This window comes from Spea bombifrons, chromosome 9, assembly GCF_027358695.1.
Source record: "Spea bombifrons isolate aSpeBom1 chromosome 9, aSpeBom1.2.pri, whole genome shotgun sequence".
Classification (NCBI taxonomy): Eukaryota; Metazoa; Chordata; class Amphibia; order Anura; family Pelobatidae; genus Spea; species Spea bombifrons.
The window spans coordinates 13,767,209-13,793,959 of record NC_071095.1 but is presented as its reverse complement, the minus strand read 5'-3'; the positions used below and the strand labels follow the sequence as shown (position 1 = coordinate 13,793,959).

At 54.9% G+C, this 26,751-nt stretch overlaps 3 protein-coding genes across 6 annotated transcripts; 2 read left to right on the top strand and 1 right to left on the bottom strand.

Moving 5' to 3' along the window:
* The first annotated feature begins 97 nt into the window (after positions 1-97).
* On the top strand, positions 98-5,178 carry COQ6 (coenzyme Q6, monooxygenase). 2 transcript variants are annotated; one of them, XM_053474838.1, is made up of 13 exons: positions 98-230; positions 390-576; positions 1,072-1,206; positions 1,285-1,343; positions 2,212-2,335; positions 2,836-2,966; positions 3,039-3,146; positions 3,405-3,467; positions 3,917-4,024; positions 4,285-4,487; positions 4,599-4,714; positions 4,811-4,977; positions 5,057-5,178. In XM_053474838.1, exons 2-13 carry the CDS (start codon positions 423-425, stop codon positions 5,084-5,086), a joined length of 1,398 nt encoding a protein of 465 aa, XP_053330813.1. In that variant the 5' UTR covers positions 98-230; positions 390-422; the 3' UTR covers positions 5,087-5,178. The 2 variants fall into 2 exon arrangements, with proteins under 2 accessions (XP_053330813.1, XP_053330814.1); XM_053474839.1 differs by having other exon boundaries at positions 140-160.
* ENTPD5 (ectonucleoside triphosphate diphosphohydrolase 5 (inactive)) lies at positions 5,097-17,441 on the bottom strand. 3 transcript variants are annotated; one of them, XM_053474843.1, is made up of 14 exons: positions 17,354-17,441; positions 15,087-15,334; positions 14,928-15,007; positions 14,284-14,427; positions 14,075-14,150; positions 13,699-13,734; positions 13,505-13,587; positions 13,225-13,304; positions 9,255-9,316; positions 8,247-8,348; positions 7,082-7,222; positions 6,824-6,880; positions 5,751-5,866; positions 5,097-5,470 (listed from the first exon to the last, which is right to left on the bottom strand). In XM_053474843.1, the coding sequence occupies exons 2-14, from the start codon at positions 15,316-15,318 to the stop codon at positions 5,390-5,392; spliced, it is 1,290 nt and encodes a 429-aa protein (XP_053330818.1). In that variant the 5' UTR covers positions 15,319-15,334; positions 17,354-17,441; the 3' UTR covers positions 5,097-5,389. The 3 variants fall into 3 exon arrangements, with proteins under 3 accessions (XP_053330818.1, XP_053330816.1, XP_053330817.1); XM_053474841.1 differs by lacking the exon at positions 17,354-17,441 and adding an exon at positions 17,196-17,311; XM_053474842.1 differs by lacking the exon at positions 17,354-17,441 and adding an exon at positions 16,289-16,347.
* On the top strand, positions 17,406-26,705 carry BBOF1 (basal body orientation factor 1). Its single transcript, XM_053474837.1, has 11 exons — positions 17,406-17,588; positions 19,735-19,984; positions 22,017-22,082; positions 22,307-22,450; positions 22,957-23,037; positions 23,249-23,319; positions 23,797-23,941; positions 24,110-24,588; positions 25,226-25,330; positions 25,863-25,931; positions 26,414-26,705. Exons 1-11 carry the CDS (start codon positions 17,542-17,544, stop codon positions 26,532-26,534), a joined length of 1,578 nt encoding a protein of 525 aa, XP_053330812.1. The 5' UTR covers positions 17,406-17,541; the 3' UTR covers positions 26,535-26,705.
* Positions 26,706-26,751: the final 46 nt, after the last annotated feature.

The window sequence follows — 26,751 nt, the reverse complement described above, 5'->3', positions numbered from 1 at the left end:
TGGAAATTGCTTCATCCGGCTGGTGACACGGGAAGTGCTCGGACGCCATGTTTGATCCGGGAAAGGTTCCGTGTGTGTGACGTGTGAACAGAGAAACCAGAGCGTTATCGAGGCAGGTAATACGTCATAGGATGTGCGACACAGAAGCCGGCGACCTCTGGTAATACAACGAGTTAGTGAACTCTGGGTGTTTGGCCCCGGGCTCCCTCACTGAGCAGTCATACGAGGGGGTATATATATATATATATAATGATGACCCATGGGGTCGCCTAAAGGTCCCTTTGAGGGGTTGGGAGAGGTGGGTACCACCGCTTGCCGGGGCCCCCAGTCCCACACGGGTGTTACTCCTGGGGCAAATGGCTCCCTTCATGTCTTCCTCCGTCTTCCAGTCCACAGAAGAGCGACACGGACCCCGCGACACAATGCTCCTCGTGTCCTGCCGGGCCGGGCTGCCCAGTCTCCAGCGGCTGCTTCCTCAATCCCCGAGCCGAGGGCTGACGTCCAAAGGGGCCACGGTTTATGACGCGGTGATATCTGGTGGCGGCATGGTGGGGACAGCGATGGCCTGCGCACTGGGTGAGGAATGAGGAGGAATAAAGAGGGAGGACGCGGAAAGGCGATGGCGCTTCTCGCGTGGGAAATAATAAAGTTACTCGGGGAGGACCAGGAGACCAAATCCTAAAACTCTTCTCTTCTGCATCCGTTAGCCCAAAAGCTGCGAGTCGCAGTGAAATAGAAGGGGTGCGACTTCGGTTATTAACCCCGTCAGTGGAGAAACTTCAGAAACCGATTTCTGCAGGAAACGCCTGTTTCCTTATTTAAAACCAGTTAACCGCAAGTTATTAAAAACTGTTAAAATGAACCCCAGTCGGTTAATCCGTTAATGAAACCCGATCCCCAGCCCGGGGGACGCACGGCGCCAGGGGCGTTTTATCGGGAAATCGGATGTTTGTTGTGAGAGCGTATTGATTTGTATTATTTGTGTTTCTCTTCCTCCTCTGTGTGCGGTTTCTTTGAGTCTCTGCGATGAGTGTAACCGGACCCGGGTGTAATGCTGTTTCATGAAATTAGGTTCTGACCCTCATTTGGGCCACAAGAAAATCCTTCTCCTTGAAGCCGGGCAGCGAAGGGACGGAGATCGCCTCCCCGAGCGCTTCAGTAACCGAGTGAGCTCCATCACTCCGGGATCTGCCACCCTTCTGGCCGGTAAGTCCACATCGCTAAAGATCTTCCCTCCGTTCCGTGTCGCCGGAAAGCTCTAACGTGTATCTGTCATGCCGACAGGTTTTGGTGCCTGGGATCACGTAACCGCTATGAGGCTGAAAGCTTTCAAGAGAATGCAGGTATGTGTGAGGATCAGCCCTGGCACGGGGGCCACTCAGAATAAAGCTGGGGGTCTGCAGATCGCGCCGTGTAACCTGCGTGCCACCTTTCCATGACGCCTCCCATCACGCCGTGCGAATGACCCGCTAACGATTCACAATTATCGGCCGTGGCTGTAGAATTAAAGGCGGACGCGCGGCCTCCCCCGTCACAAACCATTTGCAGCCGTATTTTATTTATCATTTATTTAAGTAGCGCCAGCAGATTCCATAGCAATGGATAACAAACTGGTGCAAAAGAGAAGAGCGTCCGGCTCCTGGGAGCTGACAATCTAGTCGGTGGGGGAGGGGGAGCAGTAGTAATCGGGGCAGGATGATCTGTAGAGGTTGTTGGTTGTTCACATAGTTCGGTTCGCTTGATGAGCGCCGTCTGACGGAACGAGGAAGAGAACCCCAGAGAAAGGGTGCAGCGCGGGGCAAATCCTGAGTACGGGGGTGGGAAGAGGAGAGAGACGCCTGGTGACGCGGTGGTTAGGGGCTGTTATTAGGATAGGAGGGTAGTAGACATGGGGTGGGGGGGGCAGAGTTGTTAAGGGCTCTGTAGGTCAGGAAATGAAACCTTATTATGGAGGGAGCCGCAGAGGAGCGGCGGTGGAGAGATTATTGTGGCCGCAGTGTGGAGGACAGATTTGAGACGGGAAAGGCGGGAGACCGGGTAGTAGGGAGTTGCAATAATCCAGGCGGGAAATCATAAGGGATTGGGTTAGTGTTTTGTTTTTCAGGAGATGGTGGGAAGAATTGGTGAGGGATGGAGGAGAGAGCAGGTAAAGGCACTAAGCGAGTGAGTATGTTTGAGAACATGACGGGTATCGCGGCATTATCTTTTCAGGTTTGGGACGCCTGCTCCGATGCTCTCATAACGTTTGATAAAGATGGCATGGAAGATATGGGCTATATAGTGGAGAATGACGTAGTGATGGCCGCTCTTACTCGGCAGCTCAGTGCAATGTCAGGTGAGAAGCTATGAATCTGCTTGCCTACGCTATTCCGATATTGGTGGCCATACTAGTGGTTCTGCGGCTAGCGGCGATGCGCTGAGATTCTTTCCGCGATAGATTCACGGGAACGCTCATTAATGTACACGGAAGAAACAGTGTTTCCTGGTACGGCATCTCCCGTTACCGGTGGAGAGCTCCGGGTCACCGTGTTTGGGGCGTTCGCATGGATGTCCGTTAGGCAGAGACTCCTTGATTGTATCTGTTGCCGTTTCATGCACTAGGGTGACGGCATTGGACAGTTTTTCCGGGACACGTGCATGTAACATGTTAAGGGCATGTGTGTATAACTGATTCCCTTATATACCGCGGGGATCACAGAGATAGGCGAGCGTTCTGCACCTCGTCTGCAAACACGCGAAGAAAGAGCTTTTACTTCACGCCAGATTTTCTTTAAACGGTCCGGGGTTTCTTGTGATGAGGACGCACGCCCAGCCCCCGCTGCCTCTCTCTTCCAGATCGCGTCGAGGTCCTTTACCGGAGCAGAGCATCGAGGTACACTTGGCCATCACTGTACCAAAACGATGGCGCCAGCCCCTGGGTGCAAATCGAGCTCTCGGGGGGACAGACAATCCATACCAAGCTCCTGGTGAGAATGCTTTCCCTCCTCCTCCTCCTCGATGTCTTCTAGACGCTTTCTGCTAAATGGTTGCATTTTCAGATTGGTGCAGACGGGCAGAACTCCAGCGTGCGCAGCGCCAGCGGGATACGGAGCGTCCAGTGGAGTTACGATCAGGTCGCTGTGGTCGCCACGTTGCAGTTGTCCGAGGTGAGGGTTCGTAAACGCGCTGCGCGCGGTTTAACCCTAGCGTGACTGAGATCCGCCAGCGGAAAGTACTATGCCATTTGCACATGCGCCCCTTGCCACAGGGCTCCATGCTGTGTGGGTTCCCCATTCTTCTGCTCATGTATGTTACTCCCCTTGTCTGTGACCGCAGATACCGCGGATGATGATTGCTGAGGACCTGTTCTCCTTTCTCTCTGTAGACGTGTCTTCATGAGTAACCAGTCATTCCTTCTTTCCTAGGCCACCGATAATAATGTAGCCTGGCAGAGGTTTCTGCCCACAGGACCCATCGCCCTGTTGCCGGTGAGATACGTTGTTCATGCTCGGACTAGATACTGGGGGGCCGTCGGGCTTCTGTTACAGGAAGATCCTCGACAATGATGTCATTCTCCTTTAATTCTTACCCGACGATAACAAAATTCTTACCAGAAAAGAGACGTTTAGAGAATGTTTGGTTGACAGTAAAGTGCAGCATGAACCTTGTGCCGGGGGAGCCTGTGGGGTATTTCTAGATAGTAAGCTCCTGGGAGCAGGGCTCTTTTCTCCTTTTGTTCCAGTTTTATTGCGTGTGACATATATAACATGTTGTATAGCAGAGCACGGAAGGAGTTCCTCCACATGCGCGGCTGGACGCGGGGTGCAGCTAGCTGGATGTATTGCCCTTTTGGGGAGATTATTATATGGGCGAGCAGATCTGTCGTGTGAAGAGATTGTGGGCCGTTTCCGTGTTCTAAAGCGTGTTATTTGGACAGCTCTCAGATACCTGCAGCTCTTTGGTTTGGTCCACGTCCCCTGATCACGCGTCGCGGCTGCTGAACATGGATGGGGAGAGCTTCGTCGATGCCGTCAACTCTGCTTTTGTGAGTGAAATTCGATACCGATTTCTCTGCAAAGCCGGGCGGTTGCCGTGAATGGGGTCGTTCTGGTTAAAAAGGCTGTTCTGAAAGGAACATTGAATCTGTTTGGCCCGTGGGTTCCCTGGGAACGGCTGCATATATATTAGATATAGATATATATATATCTATATATATATATCTATATATATATCTATATCTATCTATATATTGTATATAAATCTATATATCGCTGATCAGCGTTTCCTTTTACCTCCTGCTCGCAGTGGAGTAATGAGAGTTACTCTGATTTCATCTCCTCGGCCGGGTCTGTTCTGCGCTCTGCCATCTCCTTTCTGATGCCGAGCGGTACCTCTGCCCGCCAGCTCCCACCCAGCGTCTCCCACGTTGACACGGATAGCAGGGCTGCGTTCCCATTGGGCATGTGCCATGCCACAGAATATGTCCGCCACCGTGTGGCACTTATTGGGTAAGATTTTACAATCCCAGATGGAGGGGATGCTTTCCTCATCCCACCCATCAGCCCGCTCGCTTGATACGATCGTTTGCGCCGCCATTATTTCCCATGTTTTGTCCGTAGGGACGCGGCGCACAGAGTGCACCCTCTGGCCGGACAGGGAGTTAACCTGGGCTTTGGGGATGTTGCCTGTTTGGTTCAGCATCTAAGCCGGGCGGCATTCAATGGGCAGGATCTGGGTAAATATTCTGTAGTGGACACAGCACCATAGTAACGACATATCGCCATAGTAACGACGTATCACGTATGTGACATACATAGTCTCTGTGTCTTAGGGTCAACAAGGCATCTTCTCCAGTATGAGACCGAGCGGCAGAGACACAACCTGCCTATAATGGCCGCCATCGATCTGCTGAAGAGATTGTACAACACCAAACAGGCCCCGGTGGTCCTGCTGCGGACCCTCGGCTTACAGGCTACCAACGCCATTTTACCAGCCAAAGTAGGAATGGGGGTGTTTTATTCGGGGGTCTGCGGGGGCGCGGGAGGACCGTCTGAACGTGTCTTTTCTCTGTCTGTAGGAACAAATCATGGCGTTTGCCAGCAAATAACGCCCAGCGATTCTGGGGCAGGGATTTCCCGTCTGCTCGGATTAATTTATTAAATAAACTCTGAGGTAAATAAAATGAATTTGTATTGACGAGTTTTTTGTCTTGGGATGCGAGGTATTACAGAGGAGACGTCTCCAGGTTCATGCAGTGTGAATGCCCACCGTGGACGTCTAACGGTGGGCGCGCTCTGTCCTGAACTGGGTCAGGTGTGCCCGTGGTGCTCGTTACTGCCGTCTGGCCGTGGCTCAGCCAAGTCCTGCTGCGTGGGCTCGCGTGGCCGGCTGCCTCTCTGCCTGGGCCAGGTCACTGAGCCAAGGTTTGCAGGAGCTGGAAAGCGGCCCCCAGAGTCCAGCTCATTTCCACGTCCTTCACCTTCTTTGTTAACTGTTGGAGAGGAAAGAGAGCCCCGTGTTCAGTACGAGGACGGAACGATAAAGCCCCCCCTCCGGTGATGCTCCAGCCCCCCCATAATGGTCACTTTTACTTGCCAAGCAGTTTTTGGCAGGGGCCCGGTGCAGGAAGGCACTTATTTCACCAAATGCCCCGTGGACTCCCTCACAGACACTACCTCCTGCGACGCGGGGATTAAATAGCTTTTGCTATTTTGCATTTATATGAAACCCAGGTTCGCGGGCGGGGGCGCGCAGTATCAGTCGCTTGTTACCTGCAGCCGGGTCCCGTCCTCAAACCCAAAGCCGTCGCGGAGTAACGCGGTGATGTACGTCAGATCCATGCACAGGAAGGGAGTCAGCGGCGAGAACGCAGACATATTCTCACAAACTGCCGGCAGAAGATTTCCTGTTACCCCCTCTGCCCCGACAGCTGCCCCGACAGCTGAACACGTCTTCTATCTCAGGGCGATTATAACTTGGCTCTCGGGCCGGCTGGCAGCGTACGGACGAGTCCGAGCCGTTCAGCCACCGAGGCCGGAATCGCTTCACCGGGTCCAACACGCAAACGTTATCTGCAGCAGCTTCCCGGCCCGCGTTACGTCCCAATGTGCTGATATACCCTAACCCTATACATTATACAGGGGCCGGCGGCTCACTGCTTCACCTATACATTATACAGGGGCCGGCGGCTCACTGCTTCACTTTATACAGGGGCCGGCGGCTCACTGCTTCACCTATACATTATACAGGGGCCGGCGGCTCACTGATTTAACTATATATTATACAGGGGACGGCTCACTGATTTACCTATACATTATACAAGGGCCGGCGGCTCACTGCTTCACTTATACATTATACAGGGGCCGGCGGCTCACTGCTTCACTTATACATTATACAGAGGCCGGCGGCTCACTGCTTCACCTATACATTATACAGGGGCCGGCGGCTCACTGCTTCACTTATACATTATACAGAGGCCGGCGGCTCACTGCTTCACCTATACATTATACAGGGGCCGGCGGCTCACTGCTTCACTTATACATTATACAGAGGCCGGCGGCTCACTGCTTCACCTATACATTATACAGGGGCCGGCGGCTCACTGATTTAACTATATATTATACAGGGGACCGGTCGCTGACTTAACTATACATTATACAGGGGCCGGCTCACTGATTTACCTATACATTGTACGAGGGCCGGCTCACTGACTTAACTCTACATTATATAGGGCTGCTACCCCCTCAGACCTAGGCAAGAATACACCTCTGGGTGGAACAGCAGCTTTCCAGCTCGAGTCGCGCATGCTCAGTAACGGCAGATGCCTCGTTGTTGGACGCGTTACCTTCTCGGGCCTTTCTAGAGAAATCTCTGAGCTCCAGAACTCCACCGTGTTTATAATCTGAAAGAAAATACAGAATCGAGTCGGGAAGATGGCAGCACCGGGGCAGCTCGTCCCGAGACCCCCCGACCGGCTCTTATTTACCGGAATGGTGTTATTTAACCTGCACTTCGCTCTCTGACACCCAGCGGTCGCGCGGCTATCGAGCTGAGATACCGGCGAGTTCCTGTCCGGGTTGTGGCCCCTGAGGACCCCACGTACCGATCATGGCTGATTCTGCAGCGCAGTCATAAAAGTAGGAAAATGCGTAGAAATGTCTGTCTCGAACCTCTGCAACCTGATGGATTTTTCCGCGTACGATGGGCAGAACTTCTGAATAACAGGCATTGAATCCGCCGACTCCTGGGAGAGACAGAGAGAGGCTGCGCATGAGAACATAGACTGTCTCAGAATGACAAAAGAGAGGGAAAGAAAGAATCCAAGCCTCCCCCGCTGCCAGCGCTGTATGCCCTGTGTGTCTCATGGCCCTCCCTGCTCGCTCAGCCAGTACGGTCTACCCTGCGTGTCTCGTGGCACTCCCTGCTTTGCCGGTACGGTCTGCCCTGTGTGTCTGGCGGCGCTCTCCCTGCTCGCTCGGCCGCTACGGTCTGCCCTGCGTGTCTGGCACGGCTACCTGCTCGCTCAGCCTGCCCTGTGTGTCTCGTGGCGCTACCTGCTCGCTCGGCCGGTACGGTCTGCCCTGCGTGTCTGGCGGCGCTCCCTGCTCGCTCAGCCTGCCCTGTGTGTCTCGTGGCGCTACCTGCTCGCTCGGCCGGTACGGTCTGCCCTGCGTGTCTGGCGGCGCTCTCCCTGCTCAGCCGCTACGGTCTGCCCTGCGTTTCTGGTTGCGCTCCCTGCTCAGCCGCTACGGTCTGCCCTGCGTGTCTGGTTGCGCTCCCTGCTCGCTCGGCCGGTACGGTCTGCCCTGCGTGTCTGGCGGCGCTCCCTGCTCGGCCGCTACGGTCTGCCCTGCGTTTCTGGTTGCGCTCCCTGCTCGGCCGCTACGGTCTGCCCTGCGTGTCTGGTTGCGCTCCCTGCTCGCTTGGCCGGTACGGTCTGCTCTCCGTGTCTGGTGGCGCTCCCTGCTCGCGCGGCCGGTACGGTCTGCTCTCCGTGTCTGGTGGCGCTCCCTGCTCGCGCGGCCGGTACGGTCTGCTCTCCGTGTCTGGTGGCGCTCCCTGCTCGCTCGGCCGGTACGGTCTGCTCTCCGTGTCTGGTGGCGCTCCCTGCTCGCCCGGCCGGTACGGTCTGCCCTGCGTGTCTGGCGCGGCTCCCCGCTCGCTCGGTCTGCTCTGCGTGTCGGTGAACATGTCTCTCCCTCCGCGCATGTGTGTAGACAGAACACACAGCAGCGGGTTGGATCCCAGGAAGCTAGCGACAGACTCACCGTCAGACTTCCCTCCGTATCTGTACGAGACTCCAGCAAAGCTCCATTCTGAATCCATATTTTGTGGAAGACAATGGCTGCGAAATACATGCCCCTGTGGCACTAACACAAAGGGTTAAGTTTATTAAAGCACCTTTATTGGGGGCGTGGGCAGAGCTGGGAGTGGGTGTGGTTAGAGGCAGGGCCAGCTCCCTACTTATAGCCTTGCAATGCGTTGTAGAACAGGGCCGCCGTCAGTGGGGGCCGCATGCGCCATTATACTGGGCCCCAAGCGCCATTATACCGGGGGCCGCATGCGCCATTATACCGGGCCCCAAGCGCCAACTCTCCCTCCCCATAGCCCTGGGCCCCTAGCACCCCACACACATACCAATAGGTATTTTACTCTGTGTAAGCATGCTACTGTGTGTATAAACATGTATTTTATTGTGTGTGTGTGTGTGTGTGTGTGTGTGTGTGTGTGTGTGTGTGTGTGTGTGTGTGTGTGTGTGTGTGTGTGTGTGTAAGTATGTATTTCACTCTGTGCATGTGTGTAAGCATGTTACTCAGGGGGAAGGGGGGGGGTTATATATATAATACTGAAGGAAATACTGCACCCAGATAGCACTCATCCTCTGTTCTCATTAGGTGGAATGATGGGTGGGCTGATGGGAGGGCGTGGGGGCTCAGGAGCTACACCTGTACCGGGCCCAAAGGTTTCTGGCGGCCCTGAAGAAGAACTTTGGGATATGATGTCATACAGCGGTGCTCTTTCAAAACATCACAAGGAGGCAATCTGGGAGCTGAGACTGAGCGGCCAGAGCTCGGACCCCCATCAGTTTCACAGCACAGGGGGACCCTCTGACCTCCTCTGACCTCTGATCCCCACTGCCTGCGAATAGAGGACACGGGGCAGGTCCACGAGACAGCGCCTGACAACCAGGACCATCCTGTGGACTTCCTCCTCCCGCCTCGGACGAGGGCCATGTGTTAATATGCAGAATAATGACATCGGCGATGAGATTTTACCTCCAGATCCAGAAGCTCCAAGCACTGCGAGTCGAGCCGCCATTAACCCAAGCCCTAAATAACTGCATTAGACATAAGATTAATGTTGGGCCACGGAGCAGCGGTAAGGGGTCTCCTACATTATCGGCTACCGGCATGGCACACACGAAGCATAGCAACCCAATCGTCACACACGAAGCATAGCAACTGAATCGTCACACACGAAGCATAGCAACTGAATCGTCACACACGAAGCATAGCAACCCAATCGTCACACACGACGCACAGCAACCCAATCGTCACACACGCAGCACAGCAAGACAATCGTCACACACGAAGCATAGCAACCCAATCGTCACCCACGAAGCACAGCAACCCAATCGTCACCCACGAAGCACAGCAACCCAATCGTCACACACGCAGCACAGCAACCCAATCGTCACCCACGAAGCATAGCAACCCAATCGCCACACACGAAGCACAGCAACCCAATCGCCACACACGAAGCACAGCAACCCAATCGTCACACACGAAGCACAGCAACCCAATCGCCACACACGCAGCGTAGCAACCCAATCGTCACACACGACGCACAGCAACCCAATCACACACACGCAGCACAGCAAGACAATCGTCACACACGAAGCACAGCAACCCAATCGCCACACACGCAGCGCAGCAACCCAATCGTCACCCACGAAGCGCAGCAACCCAATCGTCACACACGAAGCACAGCAACCCAATCGTCACACACGCAGCACAGCAACCCAATCGTCACCCACGAAGCATAGCAACCCAATCGCCACACACGAAGCACAGCAACCCAATCGCCACACACGAAGCACAGCAACCCAATCGTCACACACGAAGCACAGCAACCCAATCGCCACACACGCAGCGTAGCAACCCAATCGTCACACACGACGCACAGCAACCCAATCACACACACGCAGCACAGCAAGACAATCGTCACACACGAAGCACAGCAACCCAATCGCCACACACGCAGCGCAGCAACCCAATCGTCACCCACGAAGCGCAGCAACCCAATCGTCACACACGCAGCACAGCAACCCAATCGTCACACACGAAGCACAGCGACCCAATCGTCACCCACGAAGCACAGCAACCCAATCGTCACACACGAAGCACAGCAACCCAATCGTCACACACGAAGCACAGCAACCCAATCGCCACACACGCAGCGTAGCAACCCAATCGTCACACACGCAGCGTAGCAACCCAATCGTCACACACGCAGCACAGCAAGACAATCGTCACACACGAAGCATAGCAACCCAATCGCCACACACGCAGCGCAGCAACACAATCGTCACACACGAAGCACAGCAACCCAATCGTCACACACGAAGCACAGCAACCCAATCGTCACACACGAAGCACAGCAACCCAATCGTCACACACGAAGCACAGCAACCCAATCGTCACACACGAAGCACAGCAACCCAATCGTCACACACGCAGCACAGCAACCCAATCGTCACACACGCAGCGCAGCAACCCAATCGTCACACACGCAGCACAGCAACCCAATCGTCACACACGCAGCACAGCAACCCAATCGTCACACACGCAGCGCAGCAACCCAATCGTCACCCACGAAGCATAGCAACCCAATCGTCACACACGCAGCGCAGCGACCCAATCGTCACACACGCAGCACAGCAACCCAATCGTCACACACGCAGCACAGCAACCCAATCACACACACGCAGAACAGCAAGACAATCGTCACACACGCAGCGCAGCAACCCAATCGTCACCCACGAAGCGCAGCAACCCAATCGTCACCCACGAAGCACAGCAACCCAATCGTCACCCACGAAGCGCAGCAACCCAATCGTCACCCACGAAGCACAGCAACCCAATCGTCACCCACGAAGCATAGCGACCCAATCGTCACACACGACGCACAGCAACCCAATCGTCACACACGCAGCACAGCAACCCAATCGTCACACACGAAGCATAGCGACCCAATCGTCACACACGAAGCATAGCAACCCAATCGTCACACACGAAGCACAGCAACCCAATCGTCACCCACGCAGCATAGCGACCCAATCGTCACACACGACGCACAGCGACCCAATCATCACACACGCAGCACAGCAAGACAATCGTCACACACGAAGCATAGCAACTGAATCGTCACCCACGAAGCACAGCAACCCAATCGTCACACACGAAGCACAGCGACCCAATCATCACACACGCAGCACAGCAACCCAATCACACACACGCAGAACAGCAAGACAATCGTCACACACGCAGCGCAGCAACCCAATCGTCACCCACGAAGCGCAGCAACCCAATCGTCACCCACGAAGCACAGCAACCCAATCGTCACCCACGAAGCGCAGCAACCCAATCGTCACCCACGAAGCACAGCAACCCAATCGTCACCCACGAAGCATAGCGACCCAATCGTCACACACGACGCACAGCAACCCAATCGTCACACACGCAGCACAGCAACCCAATCGTCACACACGAAGCATAGCGACCCAATCGTCACACACGAAGCATAGCAACCCAATCGTCACACACGAAGCACAGCAACCCAATCGTCACCCACGCAGCATAGCGACCCAATCGTCACACACGACGCACAGCGACCCAATCATCACACACGCAGCACAGCAAGACAATCGTCACACACGAAGCATAGCAACTGAATCGTCACCCACGAAGCACAGCAACCCAATCGTCACACACGAAGCACAGCGACCCAATCATCACACACGCAGCACAGCAACCCAATCGTCACACACGAAGCACAGCAACCCAATCGTCACACACGCAGCACAGCAACCCAATCGTCACACACGAAGCACAGCAACCCAATCGTCACCCACAAAGCACAGCAACCCAATCGTCACACACGCAGCACAGCAACCCAATCGCCACACACGCAGCACAGCAACCCAATCGTCACACACGAAGCACAGCGACCCAATCGTCACACACGAAGCACAGCGACCCAATCGTCACACACGCAGCACAGCAACCCAATCGTCACACACGAAGCGCAGCAACCCAATCGTCACACACGAAGCACAGCAACCCAATCATCACACACGCAGCGCAGCAACCCAATCATCACACACGCAGCGTAGCAACCCAATCGTCACCCACGAAGCATAGCAACCCAATCGTCACACACGAAGCACAGCAACCCAATCGTCACACACGAAGCACAGCAACCCAATCGTCACACACGAAGCACAGCAAGACAATCATCACCCACGAAGCACAGCAACCCAATCGCCACACACGAGGCACAGCAACCCAATCGTCACCCACGCGGCACAGCAACCCAATCGTCACCCACGCGGCACAGCAACCCAATCGTCACACACGAAGCACAGCAACCCAATCGTCACACACGAAGCACAGCAACCCAATCGTCACACACGAAGCACAGCAACCCAATTGTCACACACGCAGCACAGCGACCCAATCGTCACACACGAAGCACAGCGACCCAATCGCCACACACGCAGCACAGCAACCCAATCGTCACACACGAAGCACAGCAAGACAATCGTCACACACGAAGCGCAGCAACCCAATCGTCACCCACGCAGCACAGCAACCCAATCGTCACACACGCAGCACAGCAACCCAATCGTCACCCACGCAGCACAGCAACCCAATCGCCACACACGAAGCACAGCAACCCAATCGCCACACACGCAGCGCAGCAACCCAATCGCCACACACGAAGCACAGCAACCCAATCGTCACACACGCAGCGTAGCAACCCAATCGTCACACACGCAGCGTAGCAACCCAATCGTCACACACGCAGCGTAGCAACCCAATCGTCACACACGCAGCGTAGCAACCCAATCGTCACACACGCAGCGTAGCAACCCAATCGTCACACACGAAGCCTTTGTTTCTGGCAATATCTTTTCACGCACCCTGAAGCTAAAAGGTTCACACAATGTTTTAGGCTTCCTACCTGCGCGTGTACAGCCGGTATGTGCTGTTAAAAAGCTCAACGACAGCAAGAAATTCCCTGGGTGTGTCATCCAACGTGGCCTAATAAGCAGAAATATATACATAATAATATATATAATAATGAAACAATCCAAAGAACGATAACAGAGCCGGAGGTGTCCAGCAACGGCCCTTCTTTGTTGATGAGCACAAGTGACGTCATCTGCGGGTCCCCTTAGCGGCGCGGGGGCTTTGTACTCGGTACCCAGCGGGGCCCCAGATGTGCCGTCGAGACTCCTCACCTTATCCAGGGGCAGGAACGTGATTTGAGTCGATCCACCTCCAAGGTCCAGTATCCCAACACTGTGCCTACCGTGCAAGCGACCTGGAATTCCACAGAAACATCACAAACATCTCCAACTAAATGCTGAAAACACGCAATCTCAGTATTAAGGGCGAGACCCCCAGGAGCGAGGGCTTCATCACCATACAGTACCTGTGAGGTAATTCACCGAGACCCACGCCAGCGTCCCTAAATGCAAAATCAGAGGAAACATTAAGAGAGCAAAGATGGGGGTCAAGGACCAGAAGGAGGGGAGGCATGCAGTGAGTGGGGTGGGGAATGTAGTGAAGGGGCCAAAACATGTAGTGAGTGGGGGGGAGCGAGGCATGCAGTGAGTGGGGGGGAGCGAGGCATGCAGTGAGTGGGGGGGGTGAGGCATGCAGTGAGTGGGGGGGTGAGGCATGCAGTGAGTGGGGGGGGTGAGGCATGCAGTGAGTAGGGGGGGCGAGGCATGCAGTGAGTGGGGGGGGGCGAGGCATGCAGTGAGTGGGGGGGCGAGGCATGCAGTGAGTATATTTAGCTCACTGACCTTCATCAGACCCGTCCATTATACTGACGCTGTTATCAAGCACAAGGAAGGGGGACACACGAAAAACGAGTCTAACCTGCAACGAGACGCCGTCAGAACGACCCGTTTTATGCTTTAAGGGATTCAGCTACTGCCCATCACTCACAGCCAAGCATTTCCCGTCAGTCACAGCTCATTCCTCACCCATCACTCCAAGCCACACTATTCACCTGCGTGAGTAGCGCCTCTGCCTGGTGGTGAGAAAGCAGTCTGAGACCGGCAGTCGCTTTAAGAATCAGAGGCGTCCGCCGCCAGTGGGTGTCCGGAACCACATTCTGCGCCAGATCCAGCAGCGCACGCACCGTGTCTGCACCCTGAGAGCAGGGGGACAATGTGAGCGGGGGGGGGGACATTTCCACGCACCATGTCTGCACCCTGAGAGCGGGGGGACAATGTGAGCAGGGGGGAGGACATTTCCACGCACCGTGTCTGCACCCTGAGAGCGGGGGGACAATGTGAGCAGGGGGGGGACATTTCCACGCACCATGTCTGCACCCTGAGAGCGGGGGGGACAATGTGAGCGGGGGGGGACATTTCCACGCACCATGTCTGCACCCTGAGAGCGGGGGGACAATGTGAGCAGGGGGGAGGGGATTGAGGTACTGAAGCCTCAATGAGACCACATGCCCCACAGCAGAGCAGTAACTTCCATGGGGCAAGAGGGGCACCTTCACCAGACCCCCGCGCCTCCAGAAGCGGGTGCGATGTCAGAGCAGGACGAGACCACCCATCCTGCCCCAGGTCCTAAAGCCAAATGCTGCATCCCTCTAAGCCCTTCCTATACGGCTGCCATTGGCATAAGAAGGAGACGAACCTTCTCTGGGTGATCAGCAAACGCAGAGAGTCCCGGCTTCACCGACTCAAACACCTCGCCCTCGAGCTGCAGACGAGATCCTGAAGGAAACACATTAAGGGTCCGCGAGAGAGCACCCAGTGCTGGCTGTACCCCCAAACCGCCGGAACAGATTCCTACCCGTGTGGGCGTCCATGATGCCGCCGGCCCTCCGCCTGAAGGTGTAGACGTGTATCCGGGTCCCTGTGCTCCCGGCATCGAACACGATTCCATAGAGCGCCTCGGCTGCCTCCTGCCCTCCCGGGGCGGGCGGTAACGGGGAGCTTCCTCGCTCTGCCCGAGCCACGCAGGCAGTGAATAAAGCCACGCAAGCCAGGAACAGGACGGGTATCTGAGGGGCCACGCGCTGCATTTTATCACGAGGTTTCCTGGAAAGCAAACAGACCCTGATCAATGTACCCGCAGTGTACCCGGCACTGTACCCGCTGCCTCATACCTTCTACTGAACGGAGTCATGCGCTACCACGTCAACGATATACCCCTGTATGCGGCGCTCCAACCACGTCAACGATATAACCCTGTATGTGGCGCTCCAACCACGTCAACGATATACCCCTGTATGCGGCGCTCCAACCACGTCAACGATATACCCCTGTATGCGGCGCTCCAACCACGTCAACGATATACCCCTGTATGCGGCGCTCTAACCACGTCAACGATGTAACCCTGTATGTGGCGCTCCAACCACGTCAACGATATACCCCTGTACACAGTCCTCCAACCATGTCAACGATATACCCCTGTACGCAGTCCTCCAACCATGTCAACGATATACCCCTGTACGCAGTCCTCCAACCACGTCAACGATGTAACCCTGTATGCGGCGCTCCAACCACGTCAACGATATAACCCTGTATGCGGCGCTCCAACCACGTCAACGATATACCCCTGTATGCGGCGCTCTAACCACGTCAACGATATACCCCTGTACGCAGTCCTCCAACCATGTCAACGATATACCCCTGTATGCAGTGCTCCAACCACGTCAACGATATACCCCTGTATGCAGTGCTCCAACCACGTCAACGATATACCCCTGTATGCAGTGCTCCAACCACGTCAACGATATACCCCTGTATGCAGTGCTCCAACCACGTCAACGATATACCCCTGTATGCGGCGCTCCAACCACGTCAACGATATACCCCTGTATGCAGTGCTCCAACCACGTCAACGATATACCCCTGTATGCAGTGCTCCAACCACGTCAACGATATACCCCTGTATGCAGTGCTCCAACCACGTCAACGATATACCCCTGTATGCGGCGCTCCGTCGCACCCCTGTATGCGGCTCCGTGGCCTCTGACAGGAGATACTTACACCGCCGCCACGTGTCCACACAGTGGAAAGTCCGAGCAGGCAGCACTTTGGCCCTTTGGACCGCCTGATTCCCTGCCAAAACAACTCGCAAACGTCCCCCCACACACGCAGGTTGTTGACATATTTTATATTTTTCATTATAAGTTACACATTTTACAGAGTTAATATTTGCACAGATAGCGATGCGGTTAAAGTGCAACCACAGCCGGCCGCCGCGCTTTAACTGGCCCCTTGGACTCGTGGCCTTTGGTCCATGCCGGTCATTACCTAGAGGCTTTATGGCACATAACCGGGACCCTCCACGCTGTAAAGCCCTTTGACTGAACCCGCCGCGCCCCTGAAGCATCGGCCCCCAGTGCAGCGTTACTGGCCCTTGTGGCTCCCGAGGGTCACTAACATACCAGGCCGGGTCACGGGAGGCGCAGACACCGAGAGCTTTTGGATTACGCGACCCTCGCTTTATGCATCGAACAGATGTCGCCCCATTCATGTTTTCAATTAGGGCCCCTAAAACCTCAGACCTGCCCCCCGGCTTTGCTACAGGGTCTTAAAGTTATATGGGATTCCCTCTACGTACCTGGAGGCGGTGCGCACATCCATGTATCACGCGTGTCATATCATGTTATCGAGTACTAAGCCGGCTCTGCCTTACTCGGGACAATCATTTACACAAAGATCGGGTGAGCAAACAGGGCGCAGGGCGGACTCCGGCCCCGGAAACGGCCCCTGAAGCAAATATACCCTATAAAGGCTACCTGGCAGCTTCTGTGATCCGGGTTCATGGGGCAAAATAACAGAGCTGTGACTAGAAACACCTCATTGGGGAGGAAAAACGAAACCGTTCCAGTTAATTCTTACTGTGCGTTTATTCATGTTCTATGGCCATGAGCCACAGGGGAAGTCATACCTCGGCGCTCCTGCCCAGACTGCCCCTCTCACGGGGGTCGCACTTTACCGCTCCTGCCACAGAGTGCCGCATCTCTCCACTGCTTCCCTGGGCACCCGTTTCCTGCTCCCGGGTCGGCACCTCTCCCTCCCCGGAGTTCTCCATCTCTCTACTCCTACCCTAAACCCTCACTGCCCCGGTGTTCCCTTCTCTCCTCTCCCGCCCATTGCGCAGAGCCGGCTCTTCATCGCTTCGCTTCCTGTCTCACTTTACATGGCGCGACGTAGTCACGTGACTCCGTATCTATGGCAACAGCAAGCGTGTAAACAAGCAGAGTTCCCGTGGCAGGGAGCGGAGAACCGGGAAGATGCCGAGAATCCGGGGAAAGGCGGGGAGACCGAGGAAGGGGAAACGGTAGAGAGGGCCTGACGCCATAGCTCTGTTACCCCCTGTGCCCTGCCCTTCTCCTTACTACCCCACAATACCCCATACCGCCCCCTGTGCCCTGCACTTCCCCTTACTACCTCACAATACCCCATACCCCCCCCTGTGCCCTGCACTTCCCTTACTACCCCACAATACCCCATACCTCCCCCTGTGCCCTGCACTTCCCCTTACTACCTCACAATACCCCATACCCCCCCCTGTGCCCTGCACTTCCCTTACTACCCCACAATACCCCATACCTCCCCCTGTGCCCTGCACTTCTCCTTACTACCCCACAATGCCCCATACCTCCCCCTGTGCCCTGCACTTCCCCTTACTACCCCACAATACCCCATACCACCCCCTGTGCCCTGCACTTCCCCTTACTACCCCACAATACCCCATACTGCCCCCTGTGCCCTGCACTTCCCTTACTACCCCACAATACCCCATACCTCCCCCTGTGCCCTGCACTTCCCTTACTACCCCACAATACCCCATACCTCCCCCTGTGCCCTGCACTTCCCTTACTACCCCACAATACCCCATACCTCCCCCTGTGCCCTGCACTTCCCTTACTACCCCACAATACCCCATACCTCCCCCTGTGCCCTGCACTTCTCCTTACTACCTCACAATACCCCATACCTCCCCCTGTGCCCTGCACTTCCCTTACTACCCCACAATACCCCATACCTCCCCCTGTGCCCTGCACTTCCCCTTACTACCCCACAATACCCCATACCGCCCCCTGTGCCCTGCACTTCCCCTTACTACCTCACAATACCCCATACCTCCCCCTGTGCCCTGCACTTCTCCTTACTACCCCACAATGCCCCATACCGCCCCCTGTGTCCTGCACTTCCCCTTACTACCCTACAATACCCCATACCACCCCCTGTGCCCTGCACTTCCCCATACTACCCCAAAATACCCCATACCGCCCCCTGTGCCCTGCACTTCCCCTTACTACCCCACAATACCCCATACCGCCCCCTGTGCCCTGCACTTCCCCTTACTACCCCACAATACCCCATACCACCCCCTGTGCCCTGCACTTCCCCTTACTACCTCACAATGCCCCATACCGCCCCCTGTGCCCTGCACTTCCCTTACTACCTCACAATACCCCATACCTCCCCCTGTGCCCTGCACTTCCCCTTACTACCTCACAATACCCCATACCGCCCCCTGTGCCCTGCACTACCCCTTACTACCTCACAATACCACATACCACCCCCCTGTGCCCTGCACTACCCCTTACTACCTCACAATACCCCATACCACCCCTTGTGCCCTGCACTACCCCACAATACCCCATACCACCCCCTGTGCCCTGCACCTCCATATGACTGACCCCCGTACCTGCACCCCGTATAACCTGCTCCCCTACCTGCACCCCCCATATTACTGACCCCCGTACCTGCACCCCATATAACCTGCACCCCCCGTATTACTGACCCCCGTATCTGCACCCCATATAACCTGCTCCCCTACCTGCACCCCCGTATTACTGACCCCCGTACCTGCACCCCGTATAACCTGCTCCCCTACCTGCACCCCCATATTACTGACCCCCGTACCTGCACCCCATATAACCTGCTCCCCTACCTGCACCCCCGTATTACTGACCCCCGTACCTGCACCCCGTATAACCTGCTCCCCTACCTGCACCCCCCGTATTACTGACCCCCGTATCTGCACCCCATATAACCTGCACCCCTACCTGCACCCCCGTATTACTGACCCCCGTACCTGCACCCCGTATAACCTGCTCCCCTACCTGCACCCCCATATTACTGACCCCGGTAACCTGCACCCCATATAACCTGCACCCCCCGTATTACTGACCCCCGTATCTGCACCCCATATAACCTGCTCCCCTACCTGCACCCCCATATTACTGACCCCGGTAACCTGCACCCCATATAACTTGCTCTCCTACCTGCACCCCCGTATTACTGACCCCCGTACCTGCACCCCGTATAACCTGCTCCCCTACCTGCACCCCCATATTACTGACCCCGGTAACCTGCACCCCATATAACTTGCTCTCCTACCTGCACCCACATAGAATGGCCGCCTTGGGCATGTTGCCCAAAACATAATTTTATCTTCTGTGTTTGTGAATAAGGAAGAAGACGGTTGGCAAAGCCTCGCTCCGCGCAGACAGGGAATCTGAGGTAGAGAGAGCCAGGGCGAGCGCTGCGCTGTGGGAGGCCCGGCTGAGAGTCACAGAGTTCTCCCGGGTCGAGTACCGAGAAGCCGCCCGTAGTCTGGCCCAGAACAATGAGGAGCTGGCGAGGACTCGGTACCGGTTGGAGAAAGACATTGTGGACGTGGTCGGGTTCCTGAAGGAGAAAGACGTGGAGAAGGATGAGCAGGTATCTTCACCTTCGCTCTCATTTCATTGGGCAGCTGGGCCCGATGGGAGCTTCTTTTCCTCTTCTCTCCGTGGCTTCATCTTCAGCAGAAATGACTCAATAGTGTGTTTTGTATGAAAAACTATGAATGTTGCTCAAAAGAAATTCCCAGCAACTCTGCATCACAGCGACTGCTCCAGCAGCATGTGACGGCTGGAGACGGCTTAGCGCGAGGCTGCAGAGCAACGCGTTTCCATTGGCCGCTCAGAGTCCGTTCCCCTGCTTCTGACTCGGCCCAGAGTCCGTTCCCCTGCTTCTGACTCGGCCCAGAGTCCGTTCCTCCGCTTCTGACTCGGCCCAGAGTCCGTTCCCCTGCTTCTGACTCGGCCCAGAGTCCGTTCCCCTGCTTCTGACTCGGCCCAGAGTCCGTTCCCCTGCTTCTGACTCGGCCCAGAGTCCGTTCCCCTGCTTCTGACTCGGCCCAGAGTCCGTTCCCCTGCTTCTGACTCGGCCCAGAGTCCGTTCCCCTGCTTCTGACTCTGCCCAGAGTCCGTTCCCCTGCTTCTGACTCGGCCCAGAGTCCGTTCCCCTGCTTCTGACTCGGCCCAGAGTCCGTTCCCCTGCTTCTGACTCGGCCCAGAGTCCGTTCCCCTGCTTCTGACTCGGCCCAGAGTCCGTTCCCCTGCTTCTGACTCGGCCCAGAGTCCGTTCGCCTGCTGCTGACTCGGCGCAGGGTCCGTTCGCCTGCTGCTGACTCGGCCCAGAGTCCGGTCATTCATTCAGCGCATTTATGCCTTCAATAATAATCTTCCCAAATTTAGTAAAAGCCTGATTAAAAGCCAAAAATCCCTTCTGCGGAGTGCGAGATCCCTGAGGCAGAGAAAGAAATTCACACCTCTTACGAATCTGTGTGAAGGAGCAAACTGTTCAATTCAGTCTATTTAGGGGTGCAGACACAGAGGGCAGTCTGTTTAGGGGCGCAGGCACAGAGGTCAGTCTGTTTAGGGGCGCAGGCACAGAGGTCAGTCTGTTTAGGGGCGCAGGCACAGAGGTCAGTCTATTTAGGGGTGCAGACACAGAGGGCAGTCTGTTTAGGGGCGCAGGCACAGAGGTCAGTCTGTTTAGGGGCGCAGGCACAGAGATCAGTCTGTTTAGGGGCGCAGGCACAGAGGGCAGTCTGTTTAGGGGCGCAGGCACAGAGGTCAGTCTATTTAGGGGTGCAGACACAGAGGGCAGTCTGTTTAGGGGCGCAGGCACAGAGGTCAGTCTGTTTAGGGGCGCAGGCACAGAGGTCAGTCTGTTTAGGGGCGCAGGCACAGAGATCAGTCTATTTAGGGGCGCAGGCACAGAGGTCAGTCTGTTTAGGGGCGCAAGCACAGAGATCAGTCTGTTTAGGGGCGCAGGCACAGAGGTCAGTCTGTTTAGGGGCGCAAGCACAGAGATCAGTCTGTTTAGGGGCGCAGGCACAGAGGTCAGTCTGTTTAGGGGCGGAGGCACAGAGGTCAGTCTGTTTAGGGGCGCAGGCACAGAGGTCAGTCTGTTTAGGGGCGCAGGCACAGAGGTCAGTCTGTTTAGGGGCGCAGGCACAGAGGTCAGTCTGTTTAGGGGCGCAGGCACAGAGGTCAGTCTGTTTAGGGGCGCAGGCACAGAGGTCAGTCTGTTTAGGGGCGCAGGCACAGAGGTCAGTCTGTTTAGGGGCGCAGGCACAGAGGTCAGTCTGTTTAGGGGCGCGGGCACAGAGGTCAGTCTGTTTAGGGGCGCGGGCACAGAGGTCAGTCTGTTTAGGGGCGCAGGCACAGAGGTCAGTCTGTTTAGGGGCGCGGGCACAGAGGTCAGTCTGTTTAGGGGCGCAGACACAGAGGTCAGTCTGTTTAGGGGCGCGGGCACAGAGGTCAGTCTGTTTAGGGCGCAGGCACAGAGGTCAGTCTGTTTAGGGGCGCAGGCACAGAGGTCAGTCTGTTTAGGGGCGCAGGCACAGAGGTCAGTCTGTTTAGGGGCGCAGGCACAGAGGTCGGAGTTTTAAACGAATTTCCTTCGTTTTGTCTTTATAAAGATTGAGAAATTACAGCAAGAACTTAAAACACAGAAGAAGTCGTCTGCAGAGGAGAATCACGGATTGGTATGTACATAGCGTGTGCTGGAGTCCGTCGGATGACATATGATAGCTGAGTGGTCCCGTGCAAATGCTTGGGGGATACCGCGGACACCCAATGGATTTCCTTGTTTCCCCTCCCCAGCTCCTTGCAGGATATGCGGGAGTTTTGTGGCATACATGGGTTAGTTTTAGAAAGTACAGTATTTATTATTCCCATTTCCTATGAAATCAGATTTTGTGTTTTTAAGGTTCAGATGTACAGCCAGAAAGTGGCTGATCTCCAAGAGAAATGTTCTCAGAAAGAGAATGAAATCTGCGCCATTAAAGCAGAGTTCAAAAAGATGAAAGGATTTCCAAAGCAGAAAGCAGAGCTGGAGAAGGAGTTGGAGGAGGTCAGTGTGAGTGACTGCATTCCCTGTACAGCTTGTCCCTGGCCGGTGTACAGTTCCCCCGGCGGCCCACGGCCGGTGTAGAGTTCCCCAGCACACAGTGGCCGGTGTAGAGTTCCCCAGCACACAGCGGCCGGTGTAGAGTTCCTCGGCTGCCCGCGGCCAGCGTAGAGTTCCCCGGCGGTCCGCGGCCGGTGTAGAGTTCCCCGGCTGTCCCCGGCCGGTGTAGAGTTCCCCGGCTGTCCCCGGCCGGTGTAGAGTTCCCCGGCGGCCGACGGCCGGTGTACAGTTCCCCCAGTGGCCGGTGTAGAGTTCCCCGGCTGCCCGCGGCCAGCGTAGAGTTCCCCAGCACACAGCGGCCGGTGTAGAGTTCCCCCAGTGGCCGGTGTAGAGTTCCACGGCTGTCCGCGGCCAGCGTAGAGTTCCCCAGCACACAGCGGCCGGTGTAGAGTTCCCCGGCACACAGCGGCCCGCGGGCCGGACTGACCTTTATTCACTTTTCCTGGAAGATTAAGGAGACTCTGCAGAGGAGCAGTCGGGATCATGAAGCGGCCCTGAGGAGCCTGGAAAGGCGATTTCTTGAAGAGAAGGTAAATTGTTGGATGGGTTAAACATGTTGTAGAAATTCCAGTTAGGTCGGTAATGCCCGATATCACGTGGGGGGGGGGCTGTAATAGTTCTAAGACCTGGGGATGGGGCTTGGTCACGAATGCCCCGGATAACGGGACGGGACGGGCCCAGTTGGGTGCTCGTTGTTAATGTCTCTGCACCGAAAGCCTTTTGTCTGAATTTCTTTCTTAGCAACATCTGGAGCGAGAAGCAGAGAACAAGATAATGCAGCTGGCGCAGCAAGCCCACGAGGAGGCGGTCCGGTACGGGCACTGGCTGACACCTGGAGAATGCTGATTGGATGATCTGTGTGATCCTGGGAGAATGCTGATTGGATGATCTGTGTGATGCTGGGAGAATGCTGATTGGATGATCTGTGTGATGCTGGGAGAATGCTGATTGGATGATCTGTGTGATGCTGGGAGAATGCTGATTGGATGATCTGTGTGATGCTGGGAGAATGCTGATTGGATGATCTGTGTGATGCTGGGAGAATGCTGATTGGATGATCTGTGTGATGCTGGGAGAATGCTGATTGGATGATCTGTGTGATGCTGGGAGAATAATGATTGGATGATCTGTGTGATCCTGGGAGAATGCTGATTGGATGATCTGTGTGATGCTGGGAGAATAATGATTGGATGAGCTGTGTGATGCGGGGAGAATGCTGATTGGATGACGCTGTGTTGGAGTGAGGATTGGGTATATTGCTGATAAAAGCCCTCACTACTGTCCAACAGGCAGCTGGATGAAGCAGGAAGATCAGTGTTTAAGGAAAATGTTCGTTTGAAGGAGTCGTTGTCGTACCATATGGCTGAAATCAAGGCGTTAAAGAAAGCCCAAGAAAAGCTCCAGAGCGAGAACACACAAATGCAGCTGGAAAAGGTATAAAACATGGCGGCTCATTATAGGTCAAGAAATACCCCCTAGCTTCAACCGCTGACTCCCCCCAGATACCCCTTACCTTACCCCATACCCTGATCTACCGTCATGTGACTCTGTGTGAGTAATTTTTCATTTTCTCCGCTAAATGTCGGTCGTGTTTTGTGAAAGGAAACCACTGATTTATTAGTCAAGGAAAAGGTCTTGCAAGCAGCCCAGACAAAGGCAAAGATGCAGGAATTGCAGCAGAATGTGAATCGCCTGGAAGGTTCCCTGGAGCGAAAGGCCCTGGAGGTGCAGGACACGGCGCAAAGCAAAGAACACGAGTCCGAGGAACAAGCATGGAGGACGGAGCTGCAGAAGCTGCTGGAGATGAAAGACCGCGAGCTAAACCGAGTGAAGAAGCTGGCCAGGAACATCGTGGAGGAACGCACGGAGGTGGAGCGCTTCTTCTTGGAGGCCCTCGAACAGGTGAAGCAAGAAATTGCATCCAGCAGGAGCTATTACCGCAAGGTGGCAAAAGCAGCTTTTCACGGCAAAATGATGCAGGCGGTTTCAGGATCTTTGCAGTATCCGAAGATCAGAACCTTCCACAACAAGGAGCGCAGTACCAACGATGTGGCCGGAGACCTCCAGGAGGCTGAGAAATGGTAACTACACAGGAGTCAGCACAACAATGCCCACATTTACACCACCTCGTTAAACAGTGTGGGGCCCAGGGGCAGATTAACAGTGGGCAAAAGGGGCATTTGCCCACTTGCTGCCTACATGCTATATCGTAATGTACCTATGCTCCACGTCATAAACACAGTGCTTGTCGTCCTGTGTGAGGTGTTAGCCCTGATGGGGGCAGTTGGTGCGTGGGGTGCCTCTCCTGCAGCAGGGGCAAATGCAGAGACACAGAGTCGGACTGCATGCCACCCTGCTTCCTATCATGTGACAGGATCAGCCGGTAAAAAGCTCCTTTTTCTAGTCACATGTTACATCCGGTAAGAGCTGGATGACCCTGTGTTTGTGACAGGAGCAGAGATACTCTGTGGAGGCAGGAGCCGGGATCCATGTGTATGACAATGCATGTTTCTGTGTAGCACATGTGAATGCGTGTGAATCTGTGTATGTGCATTACGCCTGTGTGTGTCTGTATATCAGCGCAGCACCACAAGGACAGTCGGGGTATCTCTGCCTTCACGGCCGTGTATATTACAGTATATCTGCTTTGGAGGAGCCCCCTGTTACCGAGGGGCCTGTTAATCAAACAAAACTGACTATGATTTCTTATCATCTTAGGAGTCAATTAGGGAGCCAGAAGGTGGACTTCGGTGACCTAACGTGGGAACAGAAAGAGCACGTTCTCCGGCTGCTGTTCGCAAAGATGAATGGCTTCCAAGAGAGGTGACCTAAACTCCGGTATTAGAACCCCCTAAGCCCAGCACCAACTGGGCCTGATACAGAAACCCCCAGGACAAACTGGGCCTGATACAGAAACCCCTACTATCTCAGCACGAACTGGGCCTAATACAGAAAACCCCCAGCACAAACTGGGCCTAATACAGAAACCCCCAGCACTAACTGGGCCCAATACAGAAACCCCCTACTATCCCAGCACTAACTGGGCCTGATACAGAAACCCCCAGCATGAACTGGGCCTAATACAGAAACCCCCAGCACTAACTGGGCCTGATACAGAAACCCCCAGCACCAACTGGGCCTAATACAGAAACCCCCAGCACTAACTGGGCCCAATACAGAAACCCCCTACTATCCCAGCACTAACTGGGCCTAATACAGAAACCCCCAGCACTAACTGGGCCTGACACAGAACCCCCAGCATGAACTGGGCCTGATACAGAACCCCCTCAGTAGCAGTCAGCTGTACTGTCTGCAACAAAGAGTGACTTTATGCAACAAACTATTTTCATTGCAGAAAGAAGAATCCCGATCTAGGAACATCAGCAGGAAATCTTCCCAAAGTGAAAAGCGAAGAGGACCCCAGGTGAGGCATCACTGGACGAGTTTATTAATGAATAGGATACGTTGGGCACACGATCAATAAGGAATGCGATAGGTTGGGCATGTATTTAATAATGAATGCGATACGCTGGGCGCGTGTATGAATGAATGTGATACACCGGGTGCGTGTATGAATGAATGCGATACGCCGGGTGCGTGTATGAATGAATGCGATACGCCGGGTGCGTGTATGAATGAATGCGATACGCTGGGTGTGTGTATTAATGCAACATGTTGTCACGATAGGTTGGGGGGTATGTTTATTAATGAATGCGATACGCTGGGTGCGTGTATGAATGAATGCGATACGCCGGGTGCATGTTTTAACGAGTGTGACACGCTGGGTGTGTATTAATGCAACATGTTGTCACAATAGGTTGGGGGGGTATGTTTTTTAATGAATGCGATACGCTGGGTGTGTGTATTAATGAATGCATTAATGCATTTTTTTCATGATTTTTTAAGGAAATCTGAGAAAACTGAAGCATCCTTTGCCATCTTTATTACCCAGCAAGATACAGAGCAGCCATCACCCCGGCTTGTGCTCCCGAGCATCAACATAGGACGCTGCTCCCTCATGGGCTGAGTTGGAGCAGCCCCACAGAGTAGCTCCACCCCCCGCTTATATTCTGAGATGTACACTTAATGGTGATTGGAGGTGATTTCTATAGGAGGCTCGGCCGCTAATCTTATGAAACCAGCGTGATCTCTGACCAAACTGAAACACATTGATTTTAAAATAAAGCTTGTTTTGTCAGACGGTTTGCACTGCTTGGCCACTTACAGTTATTCTATAATTCGCA

What these genes read in the sequence shown, in the direction of transcription:
- COQ6 (XM_053474838.1), top strand. Translation starts at nt 423, where the DNA reads ATGCTCCTCGTGTCCTGCCGGGCCGGGCTGCCCAGTCTCCAGCGGCTG. An exon ending in AAGCTTTCAAGAGAATGCAG is followed by an intron (nt 1,344 to 2,211) that starts GTATGTGTGAGG and finishes TTATCTTTTCAG; the next exon opens with GTTTGGGACGCCTGCTCCGA. An exon ending in ATTCAATGGGCAGGATCTGG is followed by an intron (nt 4,715 to 4,810) that starts GTAAATATTCTG and finishes TCTGTGTCTTAG; the next exon opens with GGTCAACAAGGCATCTTCTC.
- ENTPD5 (XM_053474843.1), bottom strand. Translation starts at nt 15,318, where the DNA reads ATGCAGCGCGTGGCCCCTCAGATACCCGTCCTGTTCCTGGCTTGCGTG. An exon ending in CTCGGTGAATTACCTCACAG is followed by an intron (nt 13,588 to 13,698) that starts GTACTGTATGGT and finishes GTGGAATTCCAG; the next exon opens with GTCGCTTGCACGGTAGGCAC. An exon ending in TGGAGCTTCTGGATCTGGAG is followed by an intron (nt 8,349 to 9,254) that starts GTAAAATCTCAT and finishes CCTTTGTGTTAG; the next exon opens with TGCCACAGGGGCATGTATTT.
- BBOF1 (XM_053474837.1), top strand. Translation starts at nt 17,542, where the DNA reads ATGCCGAGAATCCGGGGAAAGGCGGGGAGACCGAGGAAGGGGAAACG. An exon ending in ACGTGGAGAAGGATGAGCAG is followed by an intron (nt 19,985 to 22,016) that starts GTATCTTCACCT and finishes GTCTTTATAAAG; the next exon opens with ATTGAGAAATTACAGCAAGA. An exon ending in CACAAATGCAGCTGGAAAAG is followed by an intron (nt 23,942 to 24,109) that starts GTATAAAACATG and finishes GTTTTGTGAAAG; the next exon opens with GAAACCACTGATTTATTAGT.